This window comes from Mercenaria mercenaria, chromosome 11, assembly GCF_021730395.1.
Source record: "Mercenaria mercenaria strain notata chromosome 11, MADL_Memer_1, whole genome shotgun sequence".
Classification (NCBI taxonomy): Eukaryota; Metazoa; Mollusca; class Bivalvia; order Venerida; family Veneridae; genus Mercenaria; species Mercenaria mercenaria.
In genome coordinates this window covers 68,052,137-68,077,557 of record NC_069371.1, presented here as the reverse complement: position 1 = coordinate 68,077,557, position 25,421 = coordinate 68,052,137, and the positions used below count along the sequence as shown (strand labels likewise).

General features: G+C 36.2%; 1 protein-coding gene across 3 annotated transcripts in view; it reads left to right on the top strand.

Annotated features, from left to right (window-relative positions):
• LOC123531076 (vitamin D3 hydroxylase-associated protein-like) overlaps positions 1 to 25,421 on the top strand; it is an 81,015-nt gene that overhangs the window by 37,661 nt on the left and 17,933 nt on the right. For all 3 annotated transcript variants that reach the window (XM_053517650.1, XM_053517649.1, XM_053517651.1), the window contains exons 11-12: positions 4,422 to 4,519; positions 17,385 to 17,490. In XM_053517650.1, coding sequence (XP_053373625.1) covers positions 4,422 to 4,519; positions 17,385 to 17,490 — 204 coding nt within the window. The remainder of the gene's footprint in view (positions 1 to 4,421; positions 4,520 to 17,384; positions 17,491 to 25,421) is intronic.

Below are 25,421 nucleotides of genomic sequence, written 5' to 3'. Positions count from 1 at the left end.
CAAGAATGAAAACTTTGTCCGGAGCATATCTTCTTCATGCATAACAGGACTTTGATGTAGCTTGGCACAATTGTTCACCATCATGAGACGAGTGTCATGCACAACAACCAGGTCCCTAGGGGTAAGGTCAAGGTCACACTTAGAGGTCAAAGATACAAGAATGAAAACTTTGTTCGGAGCATTTTCTTCTTCATGCATTGAGGGATTTAGATACAACTTGACACAGTTGTTCATCATCATGAGACGGAGTGTCATGCACAGGAACCAGGTCCCTAGGTCTAAGGTCAAGGTCACACTTAGAGGCCAAAGGTCAGATACAAGAAAGACTTTGTCCGGAGCATTTCTACTTCATGCATGGAGGGATTTTGATGTAACTTGGCACAATTGTACACCATCTTGAGACGGAGTGTCATGCACTGGTCCCTTCTTTTGAATTACTTCCCTTTGCTGTTACTATAAATAGCTTATATTGTAACTTTTTCATTACAATTCGTAGGGAAAAATCGAGACCACTTTTCTGTAGTACAACATGCATGTTACATCCAATTCTGAGGTGTATTTTGAGCTATCTCTAGCTGGTAAGGATTTTTGTGTGGACTTGTAATTTTTTTTTGGATTTTTTTTTTTTCTCTCTTTAAAGATTAACTTCCCTTACTTGTTACTATAAATAACTTACATTGTAACTTTTTATACGCCAGTTTGAAAAACGGGACGTATTATGGGAACGCCCCTGGTGGGCGGGTGGGCGGGCGGGCGGCGTCCACAGACTTTGTCCGGAGCATATCTTCTACATGCATGGAGGGATTTTGATGAAACTTGGTACAGTTGTTCACCATCATGAGACGGAGTGTCGTGCACAAGAATCAGGTCCCTAGGTTTAAGGTCAAGGTCACACTTAGAGGTTAAAGGTCAATTCAAGAATGACTTTGTCCAGAGCATATCTTCTTCATGCATGGAGGGATTTTGATGTTACTTGGCACAGTTGTTCACCATCATGAAACGGAGTGTCGTGCCCGAGAACCAGGTCCCTAGGTCTAAGGTCAAGGTCACACTTAGAGGCCAAAGGATACAAGAATGAAAATTCAAGAATGACTTTGTCCGGAGCATATCTTCTTCATGCATTGAAGGATTTTGATGTAGCTTGGCACAGTTGTTCACCATAATGAGAGGGAGTGTCATGCACAAGAACCAGGTCCCTAGGTCTAAGGTCAAGGTCACACTTAGAGGTCAAAGGATACAAGAATGAAAACTTTGTCCGGAGCATATCTTCTTCATGCATGAAAGGACTTTGATGTAGCTTGGCACAATTGTTCACCATCATGAGACGGAGTGTCATGCGCAAGAACCAGGTCCCTAGGTCTAAGGTCAAGGTCACACTTAGAGGTCAAAGATACAAGAATGAAAACTTTGTCCGGAGCATTTCTTCTTCATGCATTGAGGGATTTTGATACAACTTGGCACAGTTGTTCACCATCATGAGACAGAGTGTCATGCTCAGAAACCAGGTCCCTAGGTCTAAGGTCAAGGTCACACTTAGAGGCCAAAGGTCAGATACAAGAATGACTTTGTCCAGAGCATTTCTACTTCATGCATAGAGGGATTTTGATGTTACTTGGCACAATTGTACACCATCATGAGACGGAATGCCATGCACTGGTCCCTTCTTTTGAATTACTTCCCTTTGCTGTTACTATAAATAGCTTATATTGTAACTTTTTCATTACAAGTCGTAGGGAAAAATCGAGACCACTTTTCTGTAGTACAACATGCATGTTACATCCAATTCTGAAGTGTATTTTTAGCTATTTCTACCTGGTAAGGATTTTTTAATTTTTTTTTTTTTCTCTTTAAAGATTAACTTCCCTTAGTTGTTACTATAAATAACTTACATTGTAACTTCTTTATAATTGACTGTAGGGAAAAACCAAGACCACTTTTCTGTGGTACAACATTGATGTTATTTTCAAATTTTGGGTGTATTTTAAGGTATCTTAACCTGGTTATGATTTTTTTTTTTTTGTGGACTTAGAAAAATAAAAGAATTATAATAATTTCTAATAAAAACAAACATTGTAAACAACTAGAAAATTAAAATTCCATTTGCAAATACAGGTGCAAATGTAAAGAAATTTGCTGTGAAGGGCGTATATTGTGACATTCTGGCACTCTTGTTTATAATTGACAGTAGGGAAAAACCAAGACCACTTTTCTGTGGTACAACATTGCTGTTACTTTGAAATTTTGGGTGTATTTTAAGGTATCTCTACCTGGTAAGGATTTTTTGTGTGGACTTAGAAAAATAAAAGAATTACAATAATTTCTAAAAAAAAAAAAAACAACATTGTAAACAACTAGAAAATTAAAATTCCATTTGCAAATACAGGTGCTAGTGTAAAGAAATTTGCTGTGATGGGCGTATATTGTGACATTCTGGCACTCTTGTTTTAAGATTACTTATGGTTGCCATTCTTCTGTGACAAGACCGTATGGTGGGGGTATGAGTCACTCCTGTGACAGTTCTAGTTTTGACAGAATTATGCCCCTTTTAACTTAGAATTCTTTGTTAAGGTTTTTGATAAAGTCAAATATCTCTGTTACTATCAAAGCTTTTGACTTGAAACTCAAAATAGTTATTTACCATCAAAGTCTACACCAGGAGACACAATTCCCATGAATTTGATTTGAATTTTGACAGAGATATGTCCCTTTTTAACTTGAACTTTTTTTTTACTAGCAAAGCTCTTATTCAGAGTCAAGCACTGAGAAAAGTCGAGCACGCTGTCTTACGGACAGTTCTTGTTTCCAAATATTTTACCCAGGATCATTTTTAGCTCATCTGATTTTTTGAAAAAGAAATGATGAGTTATTGTCATCACTTGATCGGTGTCGGTATAGGCATTGCCTGGTTAAGTTTTATGTTTAGGTCGGTTTTTTTAAACTGTCAAAGCTATTGCTTTGAAACTTGCAACAGTTGTTCACCACCATAAGCTGACCCTGTACAGCAAGAAACATAACTCCATCTTGCTTTTTGCAAGATTATGGCCCCTTTTGGACTTAGAAAATCAGTTTTCTTGGTTAAGTTTTATGTTTATGTCAACTTTTCTCCTAAACTATCAAAAGCTATTGCTTTAAAACTTGCAAAATTTGTTTACCATCATAAGCTGACACTGTACAGCAAGAAACATAACTCTGTCCTGCTTTTTGCAAGATTTATGGCCCCTTTTGGACTTAGAAAATATCAGATTTCTTGGTTAAGTTTTATGTTTAGGTCAAGTTTTTCTCTTACACTATCAAAGCTATTGCTTTGAAACTTGCAACACTTGTTCACCATCATAAGCTGACCCTGTACATCAAGAAACATAACTCCATCCTGCTTTTTGCAATAATTATTGCCCCTTTTCGACTTAGAAATTCAGTTGTCTTAGTTGAGTATTATGTTTAAGTCAGCTTTTCTCATAAACTATCAAAGCTATTGCTTTAAAACTTTAAACAGTTTTTCACCATTATAAGCGGACACTGTACGTCAAGAAACATAATTCTATCCTGCTTTTGCAAGAATGATTGCCCTTTTTAGACTTAGAAAATCATGGGTAGGGAAATATTTCTATTATACAAAAAAAAAAATCAGATGAGCGTGAGCACCTGCAAGGCGGTGCTCTTTTTTCAGCTCAAATAACTCTTTCTGAAAATGATATATCTAAAAATAGATAGTTCCCACATGAAGTCTGTATTTTTAGTTGCACTGCCTATAGATTGTTTCCTTTTTCCTCAGCCAGATGTTGGTTTGACTGGATGTAAAATTATTTTTCAACAGTAAGCTTTATTAGTCAATTAACCTAACCAGTGATTCTTGACTCTGTACCAGCACTGGCTTCTAACTTGCAAGTAGCTGACAACTTCTTCATGTTATACTGAAGTGGAGGACGAATGACTTCAGACATGTCTTCTGACAAGTTGTGGCAGATAACATACAACTTAGCAGTGGATCAAAGTAGCATTCTCTTGATTTACATTCATTTGCTTTTCCTACTGACATACCCGAGCATAGTACTGTATATCTGCAGTAGAATACACGTGAGACATATTTATGGTATAGAATTTCATTCTGAATTGGGCGAGAATGTAACAGCACTGTAGCTGCTCAGTCAACAGAGCATGTTCCAGTCCTGGTCTGGAATGCACAGTTTTCTGACCCTGTTATACATAGTTTAACATATTTAGTACAAGATGTCAGTTCACATGAAAGCCTTCCTGATCAGCACAGTAGGCAGAGGAAATATATTCATTGTTGATATTTGTATATATGATATCAGCATTACTAACTGATTAATCATTAATAATTTCCCAAGTGAAAATAATATCATTTTACAATGTTGTGAGCATGTTAAAATAATGAATACATTTGTTTTTTTTCCAAACAGTTAGTGCCATTTGAAGTTCCAAATGTTGAAAAAATGTTTGGTGAATTCTTCTCAAAGGCATGTTTTGGTGATGGTGGACAACATTTTCTGGATTTGATGTTAGTATACATTACACTGGTTAAGTTAATTTACCGTTCTACCTCTGCTATTTAACCTTAATTTGCATGTGTATATAAGTAGCCCTGTTAGATGAAGTGTTCTTTAACAGACATAAAGTACATTTAACAGTATATTTTGAGCTCAGTTAAACTTTAGCCTGCTAGCAGCAAGTGAATTTAACAGTATATTTTGAGCTCAGTTAAACTTTAGCCTGCTAGCAGCAAGTGAATTTAACAGTATATTTTGAGCTCAGTTAAACTTAAGCCTGCTAGCAGCAAGTGAATTTATCAGTATATTTTGAGCTCAGTTAAACTTTAGCCTGCTAGCAGCAAGTGAATTTAACAGTATATTTTGAGCTAAGTTAAACTTGGCCTGCTAGCAGCAAGTGAATTTATCAGTATATTTTGAGCTAAGTTAAACTTGGCCTGCTAGCAGCAAGTGAATTTATCAGTATATTTTGAGCTAAGTTAATCTTGGCCTGCTAGCAGCAAGTGAATTTATCAGCATATTTTGAGCTAAGTTAAACTTGGCCTGCTAGCAGCAAGTGAATTTGCCTTTGTGACCAGTGCAGATCAGGAACAGCCTGCTCAGATCATGGTCTGCACTGGTCGCTATTCAGTTTGTAAATTTTTATTGAACACCCCTTTGAATAATAAATGGTTTTACCAAAACTGAAAGATGGAACAGTCCATTTCAGAAATTCAGGAGGGTAAAGGTTAAACATTGTTCAGGCTGAGATTTTAGTATAGATGGATGGTCTGACGTACCATTCTGAATTAGCACTTTCAGGTAAATATCTCTCCTGAAACTACTAGTCGGAATTACACCAAACTTGGTTAGTAGCATCCCTACATGAACCACTCAAGTCTGATGAAATACTTCCACATGACCACTTGTAGGGGTCACTGGAGCTAAAAATGGAAAAAATCTTTAAATAATCTTTTGTCATAGACCAGTTGATGCATTTTCACCAAATTTGGTCTGTAGTATCCCAGAGCTAAAAATAGAGAAAACAATTTTAAACCACTTGATGGTTCCTCACCAAATTTGGTCTCTAGCATCCTTGTTTGAACTCCTGTCAAGTTTGTTCATGTGGTTTCATTTGGCTTTTGCCTTTACTGATACCATGTGTCATGACATATATCTAAAGTTAAAAGGTCGGTGTCAGCTGAGTGTCTTAAGGGCATCATGGCTCTTAAGGGTGTCATGACTCTCAAGGACATCACGTCTGTCAAGGGTGTCACAGCTCTCAAGGGTGTCATGGCTCTAAAAGGTGTCACTGTTCTCAAAAGCGCCACAGCTCTCAAGGGTGTCACGGCTCTCAAGGGCATCACGACTCTCAAGGGTGTCATGGCTTTCAAGGGCGTCATGACTCAAGGGTATCATGGCTCTCAAGGGCGTCACGACTCTCAAGGGTGTCATGGCTCTCAGAGGCGTCACGACTCTCAAGATTGTCACGACTCTCGAGCGTTTCATGGCTCTCAAGGGTGTCACTGTTCTCAAAAGCATCACAACTCTCAAGGGTGTCACTGTTCTCAAAAGCGTCAAACTCTCAAGGGTGTCACGGCTCTCAAGGGCATCACAACTCTCAAGGATGTCATGGCTCTCAAAGGGTATCATGACTCACAGCCCCCCGCCCCCACCCCACCCACCCCCCGCTATTAAACATCGAAGTTCTAAGGCTGTATACTGGTTTCAGGTTGTCTGTCCATCAGTCCATTGAGCTTTCTGTCTGTCTGTCCATAGACATGATCTAATCACCTTGCGTGCACCAACTCTCCGCATCCCATTGGCACAATTTAATGAAACTTCACACAAGTGATCAGTAACAACTTTAGTTGTGCACGGTGCATGATAGGTTCTTTCAGGAAAAAAATGCAGAGTTATGAGACTTTTTTGTTACTATACTAATAGTATAATCATAGAGTCTGCATATGCAATCTTTTGCGCGCCTAATCTCCTGAACACATACACATAATTTAATGGAACTTAAGACAAGTGATCGGTAGTAACTCTAGTTGTGTATGGTTCATGTATGGATTTTTCTGGGAAAAAATCTGCACAGTTATGGGACTTTGTTTTTTGTTAATTTTTAATACAGTGAAACACCGCTCGCTCGAGGTCGCAAGGGGATGAGCAAAATGCTCGAGTTATCCATGGTTTCGAGCGACCCAAACATTGACCAACATACGAAGAAAATTGAAGTTTGTTTTGGTATGATGGTTTTAAATGCCTCCGCTACTATTTTCTATATAAAATTAACAACTTACAACATATTTTTATCAAGATTTCTAGCCTTTCACTTCCTGCGAGACTACCCTTGTCTTGAAGGTCTGTCTTTAGGCAATCAAAATATACCCCAAAAATATGGGGTTGACCATAATGCAGTGAAACCATGGTCACGTGACTGAGACACGTGATGAAAACGTTAATATTGCGTAGGTAGACATCAGGAAATACCTGCTTTCACTTTCATTTTACAAGGCAGCTTCCAATCAACTTTTGAAGCATATAACGTAGCTTAAAATCATCTGCGGACATTCCTTTTTACAATCAAGCATCAATAAAGCTTATATCTGGCATGAAAATGGCCTTTACTAGGCGGGAAAATTGCACTATATATTGATATGGACTACATTCGAGTGGACCACGGAGGCATATCCGGCTAATTGCCCCCTTCATGCCTTTTACCAACTGTCATCGAGACCATTTGCAGAGGAAACGGTGATGCGTTATAATAACACACTCGTGACATTTTCAAAAAAACTTATTACAAACGTTATTTATGAGAGATCGTAAATGGCACATGAGAAGAAACAGCTAAGACATTTTTTTATTTGAAATACTGTAATCGAATTCGCAATTTTCTTTTCCAAAATAAGATCTCATAATTATCGTCCCAATTTTATGAAAATGCTATCTTATTTCCTTTATTTGCATGCAAACAACTGCTGATTAAAATATTAAGATCTCATAATTATCTCCTCGATCCCGCAGAAAAAAAAGTAATAATTAATAACAATTTCGATCAATAAAATTTTTCTTCCACCTTTCATCAATAATTAATCTCATTATCAGATCAAATATACCGACAAACAAACATTTAAGATAGTCGGGGAATAGACCATGCAATTTTCACGACGTGAGAAAATTTTTAATTAACCGATACATTCTGACCGCCGATGGTGTGAAAAATTTTGACACCTCTGCTCGAGTTATCCATAAGCAACAAAGAGTAAGTTAATACACAGGGACCAGGTGTCATACTCGAGCGATCGAGTTATCGATGCTCGACCCAGTCATGGTAATTTCACATAGAAAATAGAAGAAAATCGGCCGGGACCACATGAATTGCCCGAGCGAGCCCAGGTGCTCGAGTCATCGATGCTCGAGCGAGCGGTGTTTCACTGTATACTATATACATACTGTTAGTCTGCATATGCAGTCTTGTGCGCGCCTAATATCCCAAACCCTTGCACGCAGTTTAATGTAACTTCACACAAGTGATCAGTACCAACCATAGTTATGCATGGTGCATGTAATGTTCTTTCGGAAAAAAAAATCGGCAGAGTTATGGGACTTCGTTTGCTCATATAGCTTTTGTTAGATTTTTTCAGTAGCTTTTTACTATGTTTATTGTATGGCATATAATAAGCATGCATTCTATATTTCCTAATAAGAATTATCTGTTCCCCACAAGTATGTGGCAACTTCTCCTCATGAGTAAGCAGTGAAGAACAAATGACCTTTTTACCTAGGACTTGTATAATTGCAAGTCTGTACATGTTATAGGTTTTATTGATATGGAAATCCAACTCAGTCCAGACCAAAAACCACTACAACAAAATGACTAAAATCACACAATCATATTGAAAAACTAATTTTTGATCAATTTGATATGGTATTGTTCTTCCCTTTAATTTAATACACAGAAAGAAGGTCCTGCCTTGGTTACCAGTGTTATAACAAATTGTCCAAGTTCCAAATACCCTATCAAGGGGCTTTAATTGAGGCCAGCAGATATAATTTTTATATGCCCAAAGGGATGTATTATGTTATACCTCTAGTGTCCGTCCGTTTGTTAGCAATTTCGTGTCTGCTCTGTAACTCTTGAACCCCTTGATGGATTTCAAAGAAACTTGACACAAAAATTCACCACATCGGGATGACATGCCGAGTGCATGTTCTGGATGGCTCGCTTCAAAGTCAAGGTCACACTTAGGGGTCAAAGGTCATATGAGTATGTTTTGTGTTCGCTCTGTAACTTTTGACCCCCTGGAAAAATTTCAAAGGAACTTGACACAAATACCACATCAAGATGATGTGCAGAGAGCATGTTCTAGATGCACGGGTATGAAACGTTGCCTGCGGCACATAATGTGCCGCACTGAAATGAAGGCATCGCGCTTCTGACGGCGCAGGCATTGCGCAGGATGTTTACAAAAATAACGAGCACGGTGAGTAAAATTGAATGTTTTTGGTTATTGTCTTGTTACAGTAAACACTTTTTAGAAATCGGGGAATGCAGCGGGATGTAGTTATGTCTTGCCGACAAATCCATGCCCAGTTTCTGAAGAAATATGTAATATTGTTATTTTGCGCGTGTTTTTCATTGGATACAGTAACGTGAAAATTACAAAAGCAGTGCATATTCTGAGTCATTTCACATCCTGCAGAAAAAGGAATGATGTATTTCTGTAGTATATTATAAAAAAGACATGATATCTGATCGATTGAGATAAAATACATGTCAAGAAAAAGGCATAACCCCTCGTTCTGCCGACTTTTCAGTCCAGTGCCGCAGGCATCGCGAGGGGCGCAGTCATCTTGAATACTATCGTAGTCAGTAGTACGTGTAATTTCGACCAACTAACATGTATTAAAGTACAATAAAAAATCAATAACAATGTTGTTCCTCCAGTTATTGTGTAAGACAAAATTTTCTGAACCCTAACTTTGTAATATTAATAGCTATTTTGAGAAGTTTGCAATATTTTTCCTCGCTGTTTTGTGGGATGGGGTCAGATCCCTTTCAGCTGAGAAAATCACGTCATTTTATATCGAACTGGGATTATTTGTAACCAGGCTATAAAATCAGCCAAATTCTTTCATAAAATTTTAATGAAAAAAGAGAAAAAAAAGAAAAGTATCAGTATTTTTTTCACAAACTGTACTTTAAATACTAATTCATTTTCTTATATTTTTCCTAGAAAAAAAAATTAAATCGGATAGTTTGTTTTGTTTATTAGAGTATAATTTATATTAACATCAGACATTTTCAGTTAAAGTTAATATGATGTTGGCTGCCAAATATATAAACAGCTTTACATTTTAAATTTTCATATTGTGTATTTTTTATGCCCCCGAAGGGAGGCATATAGTTTTTGAACCGTCTGTCGTTCTGTCAATCTGTCGGTCTGTCCGCAATTTTCGTGTCCGGTCCATATCTTTGTCATCGATGGATGGATTTTCAAATAACTTGGCATGAATGTGTACCACAGTAAGACGACGTGCAGTGCGCGAGACCCAGGTCCGTAGCTCAAAGGTCAAGGTCACACTTAGACGTTAAAGGATAGTGCATTGATGGGCGTGTCCGGTCCATATCTTTGTCATCGATCGATGGATTTTCAAATAACTTGGCATGAATGTGTACCACAGTAAGACGACGTGCAGTGCGCAAGACCCAGGTCCGTAGCTCAAAGGTCAAGGTCACACTTAGACGTTAAAGGATAGTGCATTGATAGGCGTGTCCGGTCCATATATTTGTCATCGATGGATGGATTTTCAAATAACTTGGCATGAATGTGTACCACAGTAAGACGACGTGTCACACGCAAGACCCAGGTCCGTAGCTCAAAGGTCAAGGTCACACTTAGACGTTAAAGATCATTTTTCATGATAGTGCATTGATGGGCATGTCCGGTCCATATCTTTGTCATTCATGCATGGATTTTAAAATAACTATGCATGAATGTGTGACACAGTAAGACGATGTGTCGTGCGCAAGACCCAGCTCCGTAGGTCAAAGATCCTAAACTCTAACATCGGCCATAACTATTCATTCAAAGTGCCATCGGGGGCATGTGTCATCCTACGGAGACAGCTCTTGTTTACCATAATGTAAAAATGAGCAATGCTGTTCTGGAAGAATAAACAAGTTTTTCTGTCCATGAAATGAAGTTAACTGTTTCAGTGTGCAAGAGGCAATGTCCCACTAAATGTTCTTATTTCACTTTTCCAAGATAGATATTATTAATATGGACAAAGAACACTATACTATGGGCTTCCAAATATTCAATGAACACAGGTGAAAATATATAAAGCTGAAGGACAGTGAACAATACTTGAATCTTCAACTTCAAATAGTGCAGGAGGACCAAAATTATGTTACATATTATGGATACTGGATGTCACTCACTGCCGATATACTACAAATATTTCAAACTATTATAATTATGTATTTGAAACAAACAGAATTAAATGTAATTACACTATACTTATTGTGAAGACAACTTTAAGTTTTATGTCATACTTGCTGTCTCTCACAAATCAAATTGTTCAGTATTGAAATTGTATAATTATACATGAATTTATAAAATATTACATAGTGAACTAAAAGATTCACTCATCCATACTAACTGTGGCTGAACAATTACAGTTCCATGACATACTTGCATCAGTCCACAACATGAAGTTCCAAAATCAACATTATAATGCCAGTGTGCAAACTACATAATTATGAAAATGAAATACAAAAAGTCAAAACTGCCAAAGGAGCAGATAACCATACTTCAGTGGTAGATTATTATTAATGTTATATATTATACTTAGAATCTATCCACAACTAGACAAGTTGCAAAAGCAATCATACAACGTAACTGAATTAATGTTACAATGTTACTTTAGTGATTCCAAAATCACATGGCTATTCAGTGTCAAGTTTTATGCCATATTTGCGATAAAGCCACTATCTATAGACAATTCTATGTACATGAAGGCTACAATAAACATTATTGTTGTTTTACTTTTTAACTTCAATAATTTGCATTTTACTGTTGTCCTTTCGACAACTGCAACATTTTCTATACTCTGTTACTAGTCATCACCGAGATACAAGTAATTTTATAAAAAATTTGAAGTTAACTTGTTTTCCTTCATAGGCATACCATATATTTTTCTAATTAAAGAGCGCTAACTTGTTTTATTGATATTTCCTAATTGTATTATACAAATAGTAAAAAAAAAAAAATATATATATACGAAAAAAAGATGAGTAAATGAATGAATGTATGATGTATTAATTTGACTAGTCACTGTATAAATGAGTTGTATGTGTATTATTATCTTTCAGCAGATTTGTATGCAATTTTTGTTATAGCATATATCATGCTATTTGTTATTGTTATATTTGTTATTCAGTAAATTTTATGATTGAGGACAATCATTTTTAGCTCACCTGTCACAAAGTGACAAGGTGAGCTTTTGTGATCGCGCAGTGTCCGTCGTCCGTCCGTCCGTCAGTCCGTGCGTCCGTAAACTTTTTGCTTGTGACCACTCTAGAGTTCACATTTTTCATGGGATCTTTATGAAAATTGGTCAGAATGTTCATCTTGATGATATCTAGGTCAAGTTCGAAACTGGGTCACGTGCGGTCAAAAACTAGGTCAGTAGGTCTAAAAATAGAAAAAACTTGTGACCACTCTAGAGGTCACATTTTTCATGTGATCTTCATGAAAGTTGGTCAGAATGTTCATCTTGATGATATCTAAATCAAGTTCGAAACTGGGTCATGTGCGGTCAAAAACTAGGTCAGTAGGTCTAAAAATAGAAAAACCTTGTGACCACTCTAGAGGTCACATTTTTCATGGGATCTTCATGAAAGTTGGTCAGAATGTTCATCTTGATGATATCTAGGTAAAGTTCAAATCTGGGTCACGTGCGTTCAAAAACTAGGTCAGTAGGTCTAAAAATAGAAAAACCTTGTGACCACTCTAGAGGTCACATTTTTCATGGGATCTTCATGAAAGTTGGTCAGAATGTTCATCTTGATGATATCTAGGTCAAATACGAAACTGGGTCACGTGGAGTCAAAAACTAGGTCAGGAGGTCTAAAAATAGAAAAACCTTGTGACCACTCTAGAGGTCACATTTTTCATGGGATCTTTATGAAAGTTGGTCAGAATGTTCATCTTGATGATATCTAGATCAAATTCGAAACTGGGTCACGTGCCTTCAAAAACTAGGTCAGTAGATCTAGAAATAGAAAAAACTTGTGACCACTCTAGAGGTCACATTTTTCATGGGATCTTCATGAAAGTTGGTCAAAATGTTCATCTTGATGATATCTAGGTCAAGTTCGAAACTTGGTCACGTGCGGTCAAAAACTAGGTCAGTAGGTCTAAAAATAGAAAAACATTGTGACCACTCTAGAGGTCACATTTTTCATGGGATCTTCATGAAAGTTGGTCAGAATGTTCATCTTGATGATATCTAGGTCAAGTTCGAAACTGGGTCACGTGCGGTCAAAAACTAGGTCAGTAGGTCTAAAAATAGAAAAACCTTATGACCACTCTAGAGGTCACATTTTTCATGGGATCTTCATGAAAGTTGGTCAGAATGTTCATCTTGATGATATCTAGATCAAGTTCGAAACTGGGTTACGTGCGGTCAAAAACTAGGTCATTAGGTCTAAAAATAGAAAAACCTTGTGACCACTCTAGAGGTCACATTTTTCATGGGATCTTTATGAAAGTTGGTCAGAATGTTAATCTTGATGATATCTAGGTCAAGTTCGAAACTTGGTCACGTGCCTTCAAAAACTAGGTCAGTAGGTCTAAAAATAGAAAAACCTTGTGACCACTCTAGAGGTCACATTTTTCATGGGATCTTCATGAAAGTTGGTCAGAATGTTCATCTTGATGATATCTAGGTCAGGTTCGAAACTGGGTCACGTGCGGTCAAAAACTAGGTCAGTAGGTCTAAAAATAGGAAAACCTTGCGATCACTCTAGAGGTCACATTTTTCATGGGATCTTTAAGAAAGTTGGTCAGAATGTTCATCTGGATGATATCTAGGTCAAATTCGAAACTGGGTCACGTGCCTTCAAAAACTAGGTCAGTAGGTCTAAAAATAGAAAAACATTGTGACCACTCTAGAGGTCACATTTTTCATGGGATCTTCATGAAAGTTGGTCAAAAACGATGTCATACTCAAAACTGGGTCATGTGGGAAGAGGTGAGCGATTCAGGACCATCATGGTCCTCTTGTTTCAAGAAGGGGTAATGTGTAACCAGGCTATAAAATCAGCCAAATTCTTTCATAAAATTTTAATGATAAGTTAAAATTTTGTAAATTTAATTTCAATATCTTGTGAATTAAGTAAAAATTATTCAGAATTGATTTTTCTATTTTGTAACATTATTTGCTTGGACATGTGTTACTTAACTTATTATTTTTCCTGCTTAAACATGTCAGAAATTTTTATTTTTTATCACTTTCTAAACAATTGTGATTATAAAACAGATTTTGCTTTTAGCACTTTGCATTAGGTGCTATTGTTAACAAACACCTTGGCTTCCTTGGCTGATTAGGTGTGAAGCCCAGGCATGTTCTTAAGTAAACTTCTAAATTCTTAAGTAAATGATTTCACCTTTTTGTTACAATAATTTTCATTGGTTTAAATATAAAATTACTTTTAAAATTTCATTGGCTAATATGGTTACCGTAGAGATTGTCCTTGGAAACTTATAATTTGTTTTCCAACTAAAAATCAGTCTTCTTTGAAATTTCGAACAAGCAACATCGCTAAACTAATTTGACAGTATAAAGTACAATTTTGGTGCTTGTCTTAGATGTGTTTATCTTTAACTTATTTTGAACATAGAACTTTGATGACATTTGGAATACTGGACAATACTAAAATATTGAAATAACATTACATAAACTACACACTGGTGTCCATCATAAAATAAAAGAATTAATTACTGAACTAAACATGGAGTTCATCATTTGTGCATCCATACTGGGGCAATGACCCCACTCCAAAATATCTGTTGACTGATCGGTCTTCAGTGGTCAGTTACCGCTTGAGCATAATTTCCCCCCAACTATTTGGAGCCGCTGAACCGACGGTCACAGATTTGTGGTTATCATTAAAATTTTATGAAAGAATTTGGCTGATTTTATAGCCTGGTTACATATTTCTCCTAAAATAAAAATATTCAATTACCAAACATTTCCATTTGTAACAATTATTGATACTTAGTTCAAAGCAAGGTATGAAAACCAACATTGGAGCACAAAAATTGTCATAACTTTTGTCATTTTTCAACCAATTTTTTTGCTTTTGTTTCAGCATCGAGTGTTTTTTCTTTACAGTTCAGGCGTACTTTTTTTTTATAAGCGGTGAGCTGAATCCCCCCCCCCCACCCCCCACAAAAAAAAAAGAAGAAGAAATAAGTAATTGGTGAGAATCGCTGTTACTGCGTTCCAGCGTTCCAAAAAAAAGGAACGCAAAAACAAACAAAAAATCGTAAAAACATGAAACTTCTTTGGCTCATCTCGCGCCATGTTTTTCTGTAACAGTACATCAGCACCAAATTCACTGTTAGGTCAAGATATTTAAATACGAACGAAGAATATTTAAAACTACTGTTCCCAAGTTTTGTGTGGAAAAGAACCAATGAAGTTGAGATCTTTCGAAAAATTTGTCCAAAAAGGGGCTTAACTTGTTTCAATTATTTCTGAAATTCTACAAAAATATTAACGTACTTTACTCACTCTTTGTAGTTCAAATATGATTTAGGTCTGTGCACTGACTGTACACATAAAGTTTACGTCTGACCATAAGGAGTTCTAAATCATTTTCTTTTCCCTTTTAATATACACTGAATGCACATCCATCTGAAAATATAAAATTAACAAGATACATAACATTCGATAACTTCATAATTTGCTTCTTTTCCACATAAAATTTGTGAACAGTATCGTTTTAAGGGAAGTTTCATGTTTTTACGGTTTTTTTTGTCTTGTTTCGTTCCTTTTCTTCGGAAAGCCAAAACAGTGATTTTTTTGCCATTTCTTTTTTTCGTTTTTCTTTCTTTTTTGTAAGGGTGGGGGTGGGGGAACTCAGCTCATCGCTAATCAAAATAGTACGCCTAAACTGTAAAGAAAATAAAAACAACAATACTTGATGCTGAAACAAAAACATCAAAACTGGTTGTAAAATGACAAAAGTTATGACCGTTTTTGTGCTCCAATGTTGGTTTTCATACCTTGCTTTGAACTAAGCATCAATGATTGTTACTAATGGTAATGTTTGGTAATTGAATATTGTTATTTTAGGAGAAAATAATCCCAGTTCGATATAAAATGGCGTGATCTTCCCAACTGGAAGCGACCTGGCCCCATTCCCCAAAACAGCGAGAAAAAATACTGCAAACTTCTTAAGTTAGCTATTAATATTACAAAGTTCGGGTTCAGAAGATTTGTCTTACACAATAACTGGAGGAACAACATTGTTATTGATTTTTTTTTTTTTGTACTTTAATACATGTTAGGTGGTCGAAATTACACATACTACTGACTACAAATAGTATTCAAGATGACTGCGCCCCTCGCGATGCCTGCGGCACTGGACTGAAAAATCGGCAGAACGAGGGGATATGCCTTTTCCTTGACATGTATTTTATCTCAATGGATCAGATATCATGTCTTTTTATAATATACTACAGAAATACATCATTCCTTTTTCTGCAGGATGTGAAATGACTCGGAATATTCACTGCTTTTGTAATTTTCTCGTTACTGTATCCGATGAAAAACACGCGCAAAATAACAATATTACATATTTTTTCAAAAACTGGGCATGGATTTGTCGGCAAGACATAACTACATCCCGCTGCATTCCCCGATTTCTAAAAAGTGTTTACTTAACAAGACAATAACCAAAAATATTCAATTTTACTCACCGTGCTCGTTATTTTTGTAAACATCCTGCGCAATGCCTGCGCCGTCGGAAGCGCATTTCAGTGCGGCACATTTTGTGCTGCAGGCAACGTTTCATACCCGTGTAGATGGCTCGCTTCAAGGTAAGGCCATTGTGTCTAACATCATTTGTCCTCCACCTTTGGTAATTCATATGGGGATGTTGGCAGTTACTTGCGGAGAACAGGTTTGTACTGATACAGAATCCAGGAACACTGGTTAGGTTAACTGCCAACCGTTACATGACTGAAATACTGTTGAAAAATGGTGTTTAACCCAAAACAAACAAACAAACACACTAGTCCCATGAGTGCAAACACTAGTCCCATGCGTGAGTTTCGTGTCCGCTCTGTAACTTTGAACTGCTTAAAGGATTGTAAAAATCTTGGCACAAATGTTCACCACATCGAGATGATGTGCAGAGTGCATGTTCTGGATGTCTTACTTCAAGTTCAAGGTCACACTTCGGGGTCAAAGGTCATCGCTCTGTAACTCTTGAGCCCCTTGAAGGATTTTGAAGAAACTACACAAATGTTCACCACATCAAGACGATTGCAGAGCGCAGGTTCTGGATGGCTAGCTACAAGGTCAGGGTGACACTTAGGCGTCAAAGGTCATACCTTTGGGCGTATATTGCTGTGCATTGCATTGCTCTTGTTAAACGATTGTCTGAACACAGACTGGATTGTGTTTGAAAGTTTTGCTACAATAGGTAAAGTTGAGTATGCCCAGAAGGGCACCTGAGGTCTTCCCCAACTGCTGAAGCTGTAAGGTCACTGTATGACCTGTATTGTATCAGTCCAACTTTAGGCCCAATAAAAACACAAAAATCTTTCTGCATGCCTATTAGTTTTGTATCTTACATAATTATATTTACAGGGACAATGATATGGTTGATTCTTCTATTCAACTTCTCTATTATGTGTACAAACTTCCATCCTTTATGCAGACCATGTTGTCATATATTGCCAGCTTCATTGCAAAGGTATGTCAATGATTTTTTTGTTTTACGCTATATTTTGTACTACAGTCAAACCTCAGTTACCAGTGTTAAAGACCACCTCTAAAGAGAGACCACCTGATCCTAAAGACTGCATGTTTTGTTTCCCATTTGAACATTTACAGTGTATTTTAACCTGTGAATAAGGACCACCTCCCAATAAAGACCATATTTTGGCACTCCCAAGGATGGTCTTTATCGACAGGTTTGACTGTATGGTTTTTTTGTGTGTTTTTTGATTGATCGGCATGATTTAAATTAAACCTAACACTTGTTATATACCTGTAAACAAGGTTTGAAGTGGGTATGATAGGAGTCATCTTATGGTCGTGTGGTTTGTTGGTGCATTGCAAAAAATACCCACTGACTTTTTCTTTATTTATTAAAACCAAATATAATAATTATTAGCTCATCTGATTTTTGGAAAAAAAAATGATGAGTTATTGTCATCACTGAATCAGCCTCTGTGTTGGCGTTAGCACTGCCTGGTTAAGTTTTATGTTTAGGTCAACTTTTCTCCTAAACTATCAAAGCTATTGCTTTGAAACTTGCAACACTTGTAAACCATCAATAGCTGACTCTGTACAGCAAGAAACATAACTCTATCCTGCTTTTTGCAAGAACTATGGCCCCTCTTTTGACTTAGAAATTAAATCAGATTTCTTGGTTTAGTTTTGTGTTTAGGTCAGCTTTTTTGCTAAACTGTCGAAGCTATTGCTTTAAAACTTGCAACACTTGTTCACCATTAAAAACTGACTCTGTACAGTTAGAAACATAACTCCATCCTGCTTTTTGCAAGAATTATGGCCCCTTTTGCAGTTAGAAAATATCAGATCTTTTGGTTAAGTTTTGCATTTAGGTCAGCTTTTGTCTACTACTGCCAGATTGTGTTGCTGCAATTTAGTAGAAATTTGTTGGCATGTGCAGAGCTCCAGATAAGCTTTTGGTGCAATTGGGTATTCACCCATCACTTTTTGTCTGAATTGGGTATTGGAAATTTGAATTGGGTAAAAATAATATCATTACCCAGCCTTTTCAGAAGTAATTGGGTATTTGCTAAAACCAATTGGGTATTTTACCAATCTCGCACTAACAATTGAGTATTTTTTTGCTTACAGTATACATGGTATATATCATTAAACAGGACTGACTAAGTATTTTAATGGGGCCCTTCAATGTTTAATACAAAAATGTATTTAAAATTGTAATGAATGTTTCATACTGTTGTTTTCTTTTTCACTTTTAATGCAGTCTGAGATCAGTTCATCCACAATATCCCGAACGATGTGGTCACCGCAATATGCATTCTCCCAAAAGATGTTATCCAGTATTGGTGACACTACATCGTCACAAACAGAACTGTCATTGTTGAACAGCAAAATATCCCACTAATTTGTTTGTTTGTGCTGCAACAATGTTTTTTCCTGCAACCTCTTTAGGCTGAACACCACTAAATCCAGCTGTTCTTTATTTCATATAAAATCCACTCACTTCATAACGGTGTTTCGACATTTTCTAGCATATCAGATTTTCAGAGACTTATATTCCCATAAAGAACTAGATCGCTACTTTAGAAAAACAAAAAGAAAAGGGGCTGTTAACTTTTATATAAGAAAACTACAGTTCGTTAAATACAACCTGCTGAATTTACTACTTTTCGCTTCTTTCAATTTCTCTTTTCGTGACATTAAATTCTTACGCCGCCATTTTTATCTAGCATGCGATAGGAACATGCCGATTTCATTACAATGCAAAGTGATACATACTGAAACGCGGTAGGGTAAAAGTAAGCACGTTGCTGCCGAGAAAATGCACTAGGAAAGGAAAAAAGATTAGTACTATTTATATTTGGACTACTTGTGACTAGACCTGCGGAGGCTTACATTCTATTTGGTAGTGATCAGCCTATAAGAGAAAATTTTTGTCTTATTTTTCCATGAATTTGCATTCATTCTCAAGGTACACCTATTTCACAATGATTCTACTTTGTTTTGGTACAAAATATTGAGAAAATGTAGAGAAATGACAATTCATTACAGGTCACCCCCATCCCCAAAAATATGCAAAATTTAGCCCTGTGCAAGCAATATTTCAATTAATTTTACCTTATTCGTGGAATTTACATTTACCATCCATTTAATCGTTACGATGTTTGTCATTTTCATTCAGAAACATGCTAATTTCAATATTATTTAGACAACTGAAGTGCTAAAATGCGAGAAAAGACATTTACTAGGTCCTAAAACGAACCAAAATAGTGCCACCTGGTCGAAAATTCGATCTAAATTCCAAAAACACAAGAAATTTAAGCGTTTTCAGCCATTTGTTACCGTTTTACATCATAAAGAATAGATTAATGGCATTTCCAATCATTTTCGAGGGCTTTCAGAAAATAACATGTATTGCCCCTTATAGGCTGAACACCACTAAATCCAGCTGTTCTTTATTTCATATAAAATCCACTCACTTCATAACGGTGTTTCGACATTTTCTAGCATATCAGATTTTCAGAGACTTATATTCCCATAAAGAACTAGATCGCTACTTTAGAAAAACAAAAAGAAAAGGGGCTGTTAACTTTTATATAAGAAAACTACAGTTCGTTAAATACAACCTGCTGAATTTACTACTTTTCGCTTCTTTCAATTTCTCTTTTCGTGACATTAAATTCTTACGCCGCCATTTTTATCTAGCATGCGATAGGAACATGCCGATTTCATTACAATGCAAAGTGATACATACTGAAACGCGGTAGGGTAAAAGTAAGCACGTTGCTGCCGAGAAAATGCACTAGGAAAGGAAAAAAGATTAGTACTATTTATATTTGGACTACTTGTGACTAGACCTGCGGAGGCTTACATTCTATTTGGTAGTGATCAGCCTTTACATTTTTCGGCGTAAAATTGTTTACAAAGCGTCCAAATAACACCGATCAGTCGACTGAATGGTCCTGTTATTTTTCCGATAAATTGCAACCTGTTCTGCAGTAACGTATAACCAGTCAGTCAAATCTAGCGTTAAAGTCTCGTACCCGTTCTAGTTATAAGGAAAATGCGATACGCAAGCTATTTTTTACGATTTGGGTATTAGGAATTTTAATTGCGTTTCAGTACGCACACTGTATGAATTCAATTGGGTTTTCTGCAATTTTAATTGCGTAAATACGCAGCTTATCTGGAGCTCTGCATGTGAAAATGTGATGGACCTTCATCATCAAAACTGGTCAAGTACCTCCTGTCTCCAAGTATGCTATGAAATACATGTACTTAATATTTGTCGTGCAGCAGTTTTGCTTGGATTTCATGGTTGCATAATCAACAAAATAAACTTGCAACAAGAAAATTCCCATTCAATAAGTTAAGAAATCAAAGTAAAGAGTTTCATGAGATTCATCACATTCAAAATCTGTGAGTACCAGAAAAGTCTACAGAGTCCCATCTCTGGACGGGAGTCTGCAGTCCAACAGCACAGTATGTAAGGTGAGGGAGGTGTTTTGAAACTTTACAATCAGGGGTACTATTTAGCTTCTGAGTCAATTGTTATAAACACTCCAGCAAACAAATATTAAAAAGAATGTTAAAATAATTGCCTCTATTTTCAGCTAGGAGATAGGTAAAAGCTTTATTATATATAATTGAACAGCTAGCGCTTTGTTGGATTTGCATTTATGCAAATTGTTTTTTTTTCAGATTTGTACATTTTGTCATAGAATTGTCGAACATAACAAGTTTCTAGAGTTCAAAAAAAAGATATGTCTGACTATTCTGCAGATATATATATTTTTCGATGATCAGTTAACTACTCACGAGAGGAAAAATAAAACATACTGTAAAAGCTTAAACTTTTGCGAGGGGTTAATTTTCGCTATATTCCCAAGGCCCTACAGCTCGCAAAAATTAATCCTCATGTAAACATTCAGTATTAGTATGATTCAAATTAAAGTAGGACACCATTTTTACAATTTCGCGTATATTAAACAACACGAACATAATCTAATTTCAAATTCACCAAATTTTGACCCAGCCAAAATAAGTGCTTTTATAGTAGTATATTACTGTGAAATCATTTTTATTTGCGTAAGGCGAATTTTTGCATATTTCCTGCTAGGACCGATGCGCGAATTAAAGACCGTGCTATTATATTTTTTAACTGTATTTTTTCATTTCTAAAACAGTGGTTGGGAAAAAAAGTTTTGCAATGTGAGAAATCCCCCCTTGGCCCTGAAATCAATGGGGGATTTTCAAACTCCATGGGGCTTTTTATTTCAATGAAAAGTATCGACTAGAAAATAAGAAAAATAAATGAATTACTAAAGTATTTTTGGTTAAGAAAAGAGACAGCATGGTGGCCTGTAAAATCCACATATGACAGCACAGCATACAATTATGACAATTGTAGTTATATAATATTAACAAAATCTGGTGCAAACACGTACAGTACACTTTTCTGAAAAATTCTCTACTTTCACTTATAAAATATTGTTACAGTTCAACATACCATAATTTTTTTATAAAGAAATACAAAAATGAGAACGAAATGCATTGTGCAGATCTGATTTATTTATATTCAAAATCTTATTCTTTCTGTTGCTACTGTTGTGACAAATGAAATGTCAAACTTAAATAACAGCGATGAACGTTGGCCATTTCTTTGACACCAGTAAGTCGTGCAACAGTGATCTTTTTCATCATGCTTGCTCTTTTCATTTCAAATGCAAATCAAAGACAAAATTATCGTGGCAATACTAATAAATATACATTTCTTACGATACCAAGCCGAAAATAAATTCACATTTTTTACTGGTGAAAATCGTCAACATTTCTTATTTTTATAATTTCTCAGCAACTACAGAACACAGAAAGGCCAGCCAATGACATAGCAATTTATCTAGAACGAACATTTTGATTGGATTGCTGCATTCAGTCATAACTGGAAATACCTCGGAACGTGATATAAATAGCACAGGTATCCCTGGAAAGTACCGCTACGACGCATCAATGACTCAGTCTCGATTCGATACTATTAATAGTACATTGCACGTCCCCTTGTCAACAATTGTAAAGTCGTCGTGCGGTAATATTTTTACCGATTTTTGTGATTTCTATTGTTCTTTTTCTGCTGGGATTTTCGCGCATTTTATTGGAATTTCAATGGGTTATTTTTTGACTGAATGTGTGAAATCGCGCATCGCGCCCTCCTTTCCCAACCACTGTAAAACTGAAAAGAAATAAAATTGAGTAGTATCTGTTTCCGACTAGTTCATGTTAATTTTATAACATCTTGGTGTTAATTTTTTCCAGTATAAATTGAAGAGACACTGATATGTGCTTTAATAAACCACTTTTATCTTAAAACCTCATTGGTAGTGATAGCTTCTGGTGTTTTTCAGATAGTAGTTTTCTCAAGTTTATTGTTTTAGAAATTAAATAAAAGAAAGCCAGATTAGTTTTTAGCTCACCTGAGCAATGCTCAGGTGAGTTTTTCTGATCGCTCGATGTCCGGCGTCTGTCGTCCGTCGTCTGTCAACATTTAGCTTGTGTATGCGATAGAGGCTGTATTTTTCAATTAATCTTCATGAATATTGGTCAGAATGATAACCTTGATAAAATCTAGGCCGAGTTCGAAAATAGGTCATCTCGGGTCAAAAACTAGGTCACTAGGTCAAATCAAAGAAAAACCTTGTGTATGCGATAGAGGCTGTATTTTTCATTTAATCTTCATGAATATTGGTCAGAATGATAACTTTGATGAAATCTAGGCGGAGTTCGAAAATGGGTCATCTCGGGTGAAAAACTAGGTCACTAGGTCAAATCAAAGAAAAACCTTGTGTATGCGATAGAGGCGGTATTTTTCAATTAATCTTCATGAATATTGGTCAGAATGATAACCTTGATGAAATCTAGGCCGAGTTCGAAAATGGGTCATCTCGGGTCAAAAACTAGGTCACTAGGTCAAATCAAAGAAAAACCTTGTGTATGCAATAGAGGCTGTATTTTTTCAATTCTTCTTCATGAATTTTGGTCAGAATGATTGCCTTGATGAAATCTAGGCCGAATTCGAAAATGGGTCATATCGGGTGAAAAACTAGGTCACTAGGTCAAATCAAAGAAAAACCTTGTGTATGCGATAGAGGCGGTATTTTTCAATTGATCTTCATGAATTTTGGTCAGAATGATTACCTTGATGAAATCTAGGCGGAGTTGAAAATGGGTCATCAGGGTTCAAAAACTAGGTCACTAGGTCATATCACGTAAAAACCTTGTGTATGCGATAGAGGCTGTATTTTTCAATTGATCTTCATGAATTTTGGTCAGAATGATTACCTTGATGAAATTTAGACCAAGTTCGAAAATGGGTCATCTGGGGTCAAAAACTAGGTCACTAGGTCAAATCAAGGAAAAACCTTGTGTATGCAATAGAGGCTGTATTTTTCAACTGATCTTCATGAAATTTAGCCAGAATGATTACCTTGATAAAATCTAGGCCGAGTTCGAAAATGGGTCATCTGGGGTCAAAAACTAGGTCACTAGGTCAAATCAAAGAAAAACATTGTGTATGCAATAGAGGATGTATTTTTCAATTGATCTTCATGAAATTTGGTCAGAGTGATTGCCTTGATGAAATCTAGGTCAATTTTGAATATTGGTTATCTGAGGTCAAAACTAGGTCACTAGGTCAGATTAAAGAAAAATCTTGTGTATGCGATAGAGACTGTTTTTTTTTCAATTGATTTTTATGAAATTTGGTCAGGTTGATTGCCTTAATGAAATCTAGGTCAAATTTGAATATGGGTCATCTGAGGTCAAAAACTAGGTCACTCGGTCAAATCAAAGAAAAAACTTCTGTATGTGATAGAGGCTGTATTTTTCAGTTGATCTTCATGAATTTTGGTCAGAATGATTGCCTTGATAAAATCTAGGTCAAGTTTGAACATGGGTCATCTAGGGTCAAAAACTAGGTCATATCTAAGAAAATGCTTTTTTTATCGCAAGAGACCAATTTTTTGGTCCAATCTTAATGAAAATTGGTCAGAATATTTGTTTCCATGAAATCACTAGGTCAAACATGTTTTACACTGTTATGGAGTGTTTCTTAGGTGAGCGACCTAGGGCCATCTTGGCCCTCTTGTTTTTTGTTATTTTGAAGAGTATTCTAAGCTATATTTTGATTAAGGTAACATCATAAAATTAATGATGTAAGTATTTATACATATTAAAAAGGATGCTTCGGGGCAAGTTTGATTTTATTTAACCAATTTACTTACAAATCAATGTCCATGGACCAAGAAGTACATGTACCGTAATTTCATATTGTGCTTTTCTGTTAATATTGTTCCTTTTGATGTTGATTAAAGTTATGTATAATTTAATGTCATAGTTTGTCATGTGTTTATTATTGTTACTTTCGTATCACGCACCCAAAAAGAAACAGAAAGCGAGGGGGTACCTGCAGGTGCCTGTGTGTTGTTATGATGCATGTGACATAAACAGACTGTGCATCAGTTTCATCACGATTATTATACGTCCGAAGAGACATATTACATGTATATTATGATTTCAGTGTACGTCTGCAGTTATGTGTCCAATCGATATAATTTGCACTTGTAGGAAAGGGTGCCATGTCATCATTTGAGATCAATACTGTAAATATATTTCTTTTGCATTGGCAGGAAAGGATGGCAAGTTTCCTGCTGAGATCAATTCTTTATACATATTACACTTGCAGGAAAAGGTGGCAAGTTTGCTGCTGAGATCAATTCTTTATACATATTACACTTGCAGGAAAAGGTGGCAAGTTTGCTGCTGAGATCAATTCTTTATACATACTACATTTGCAGGAAAAGGTGGCAAGTTTCCTGCTGAGGGCAATTCTTTATATAAATAGTACTTGCAGGAAAAGGTGGCAAGTTTGCTGCC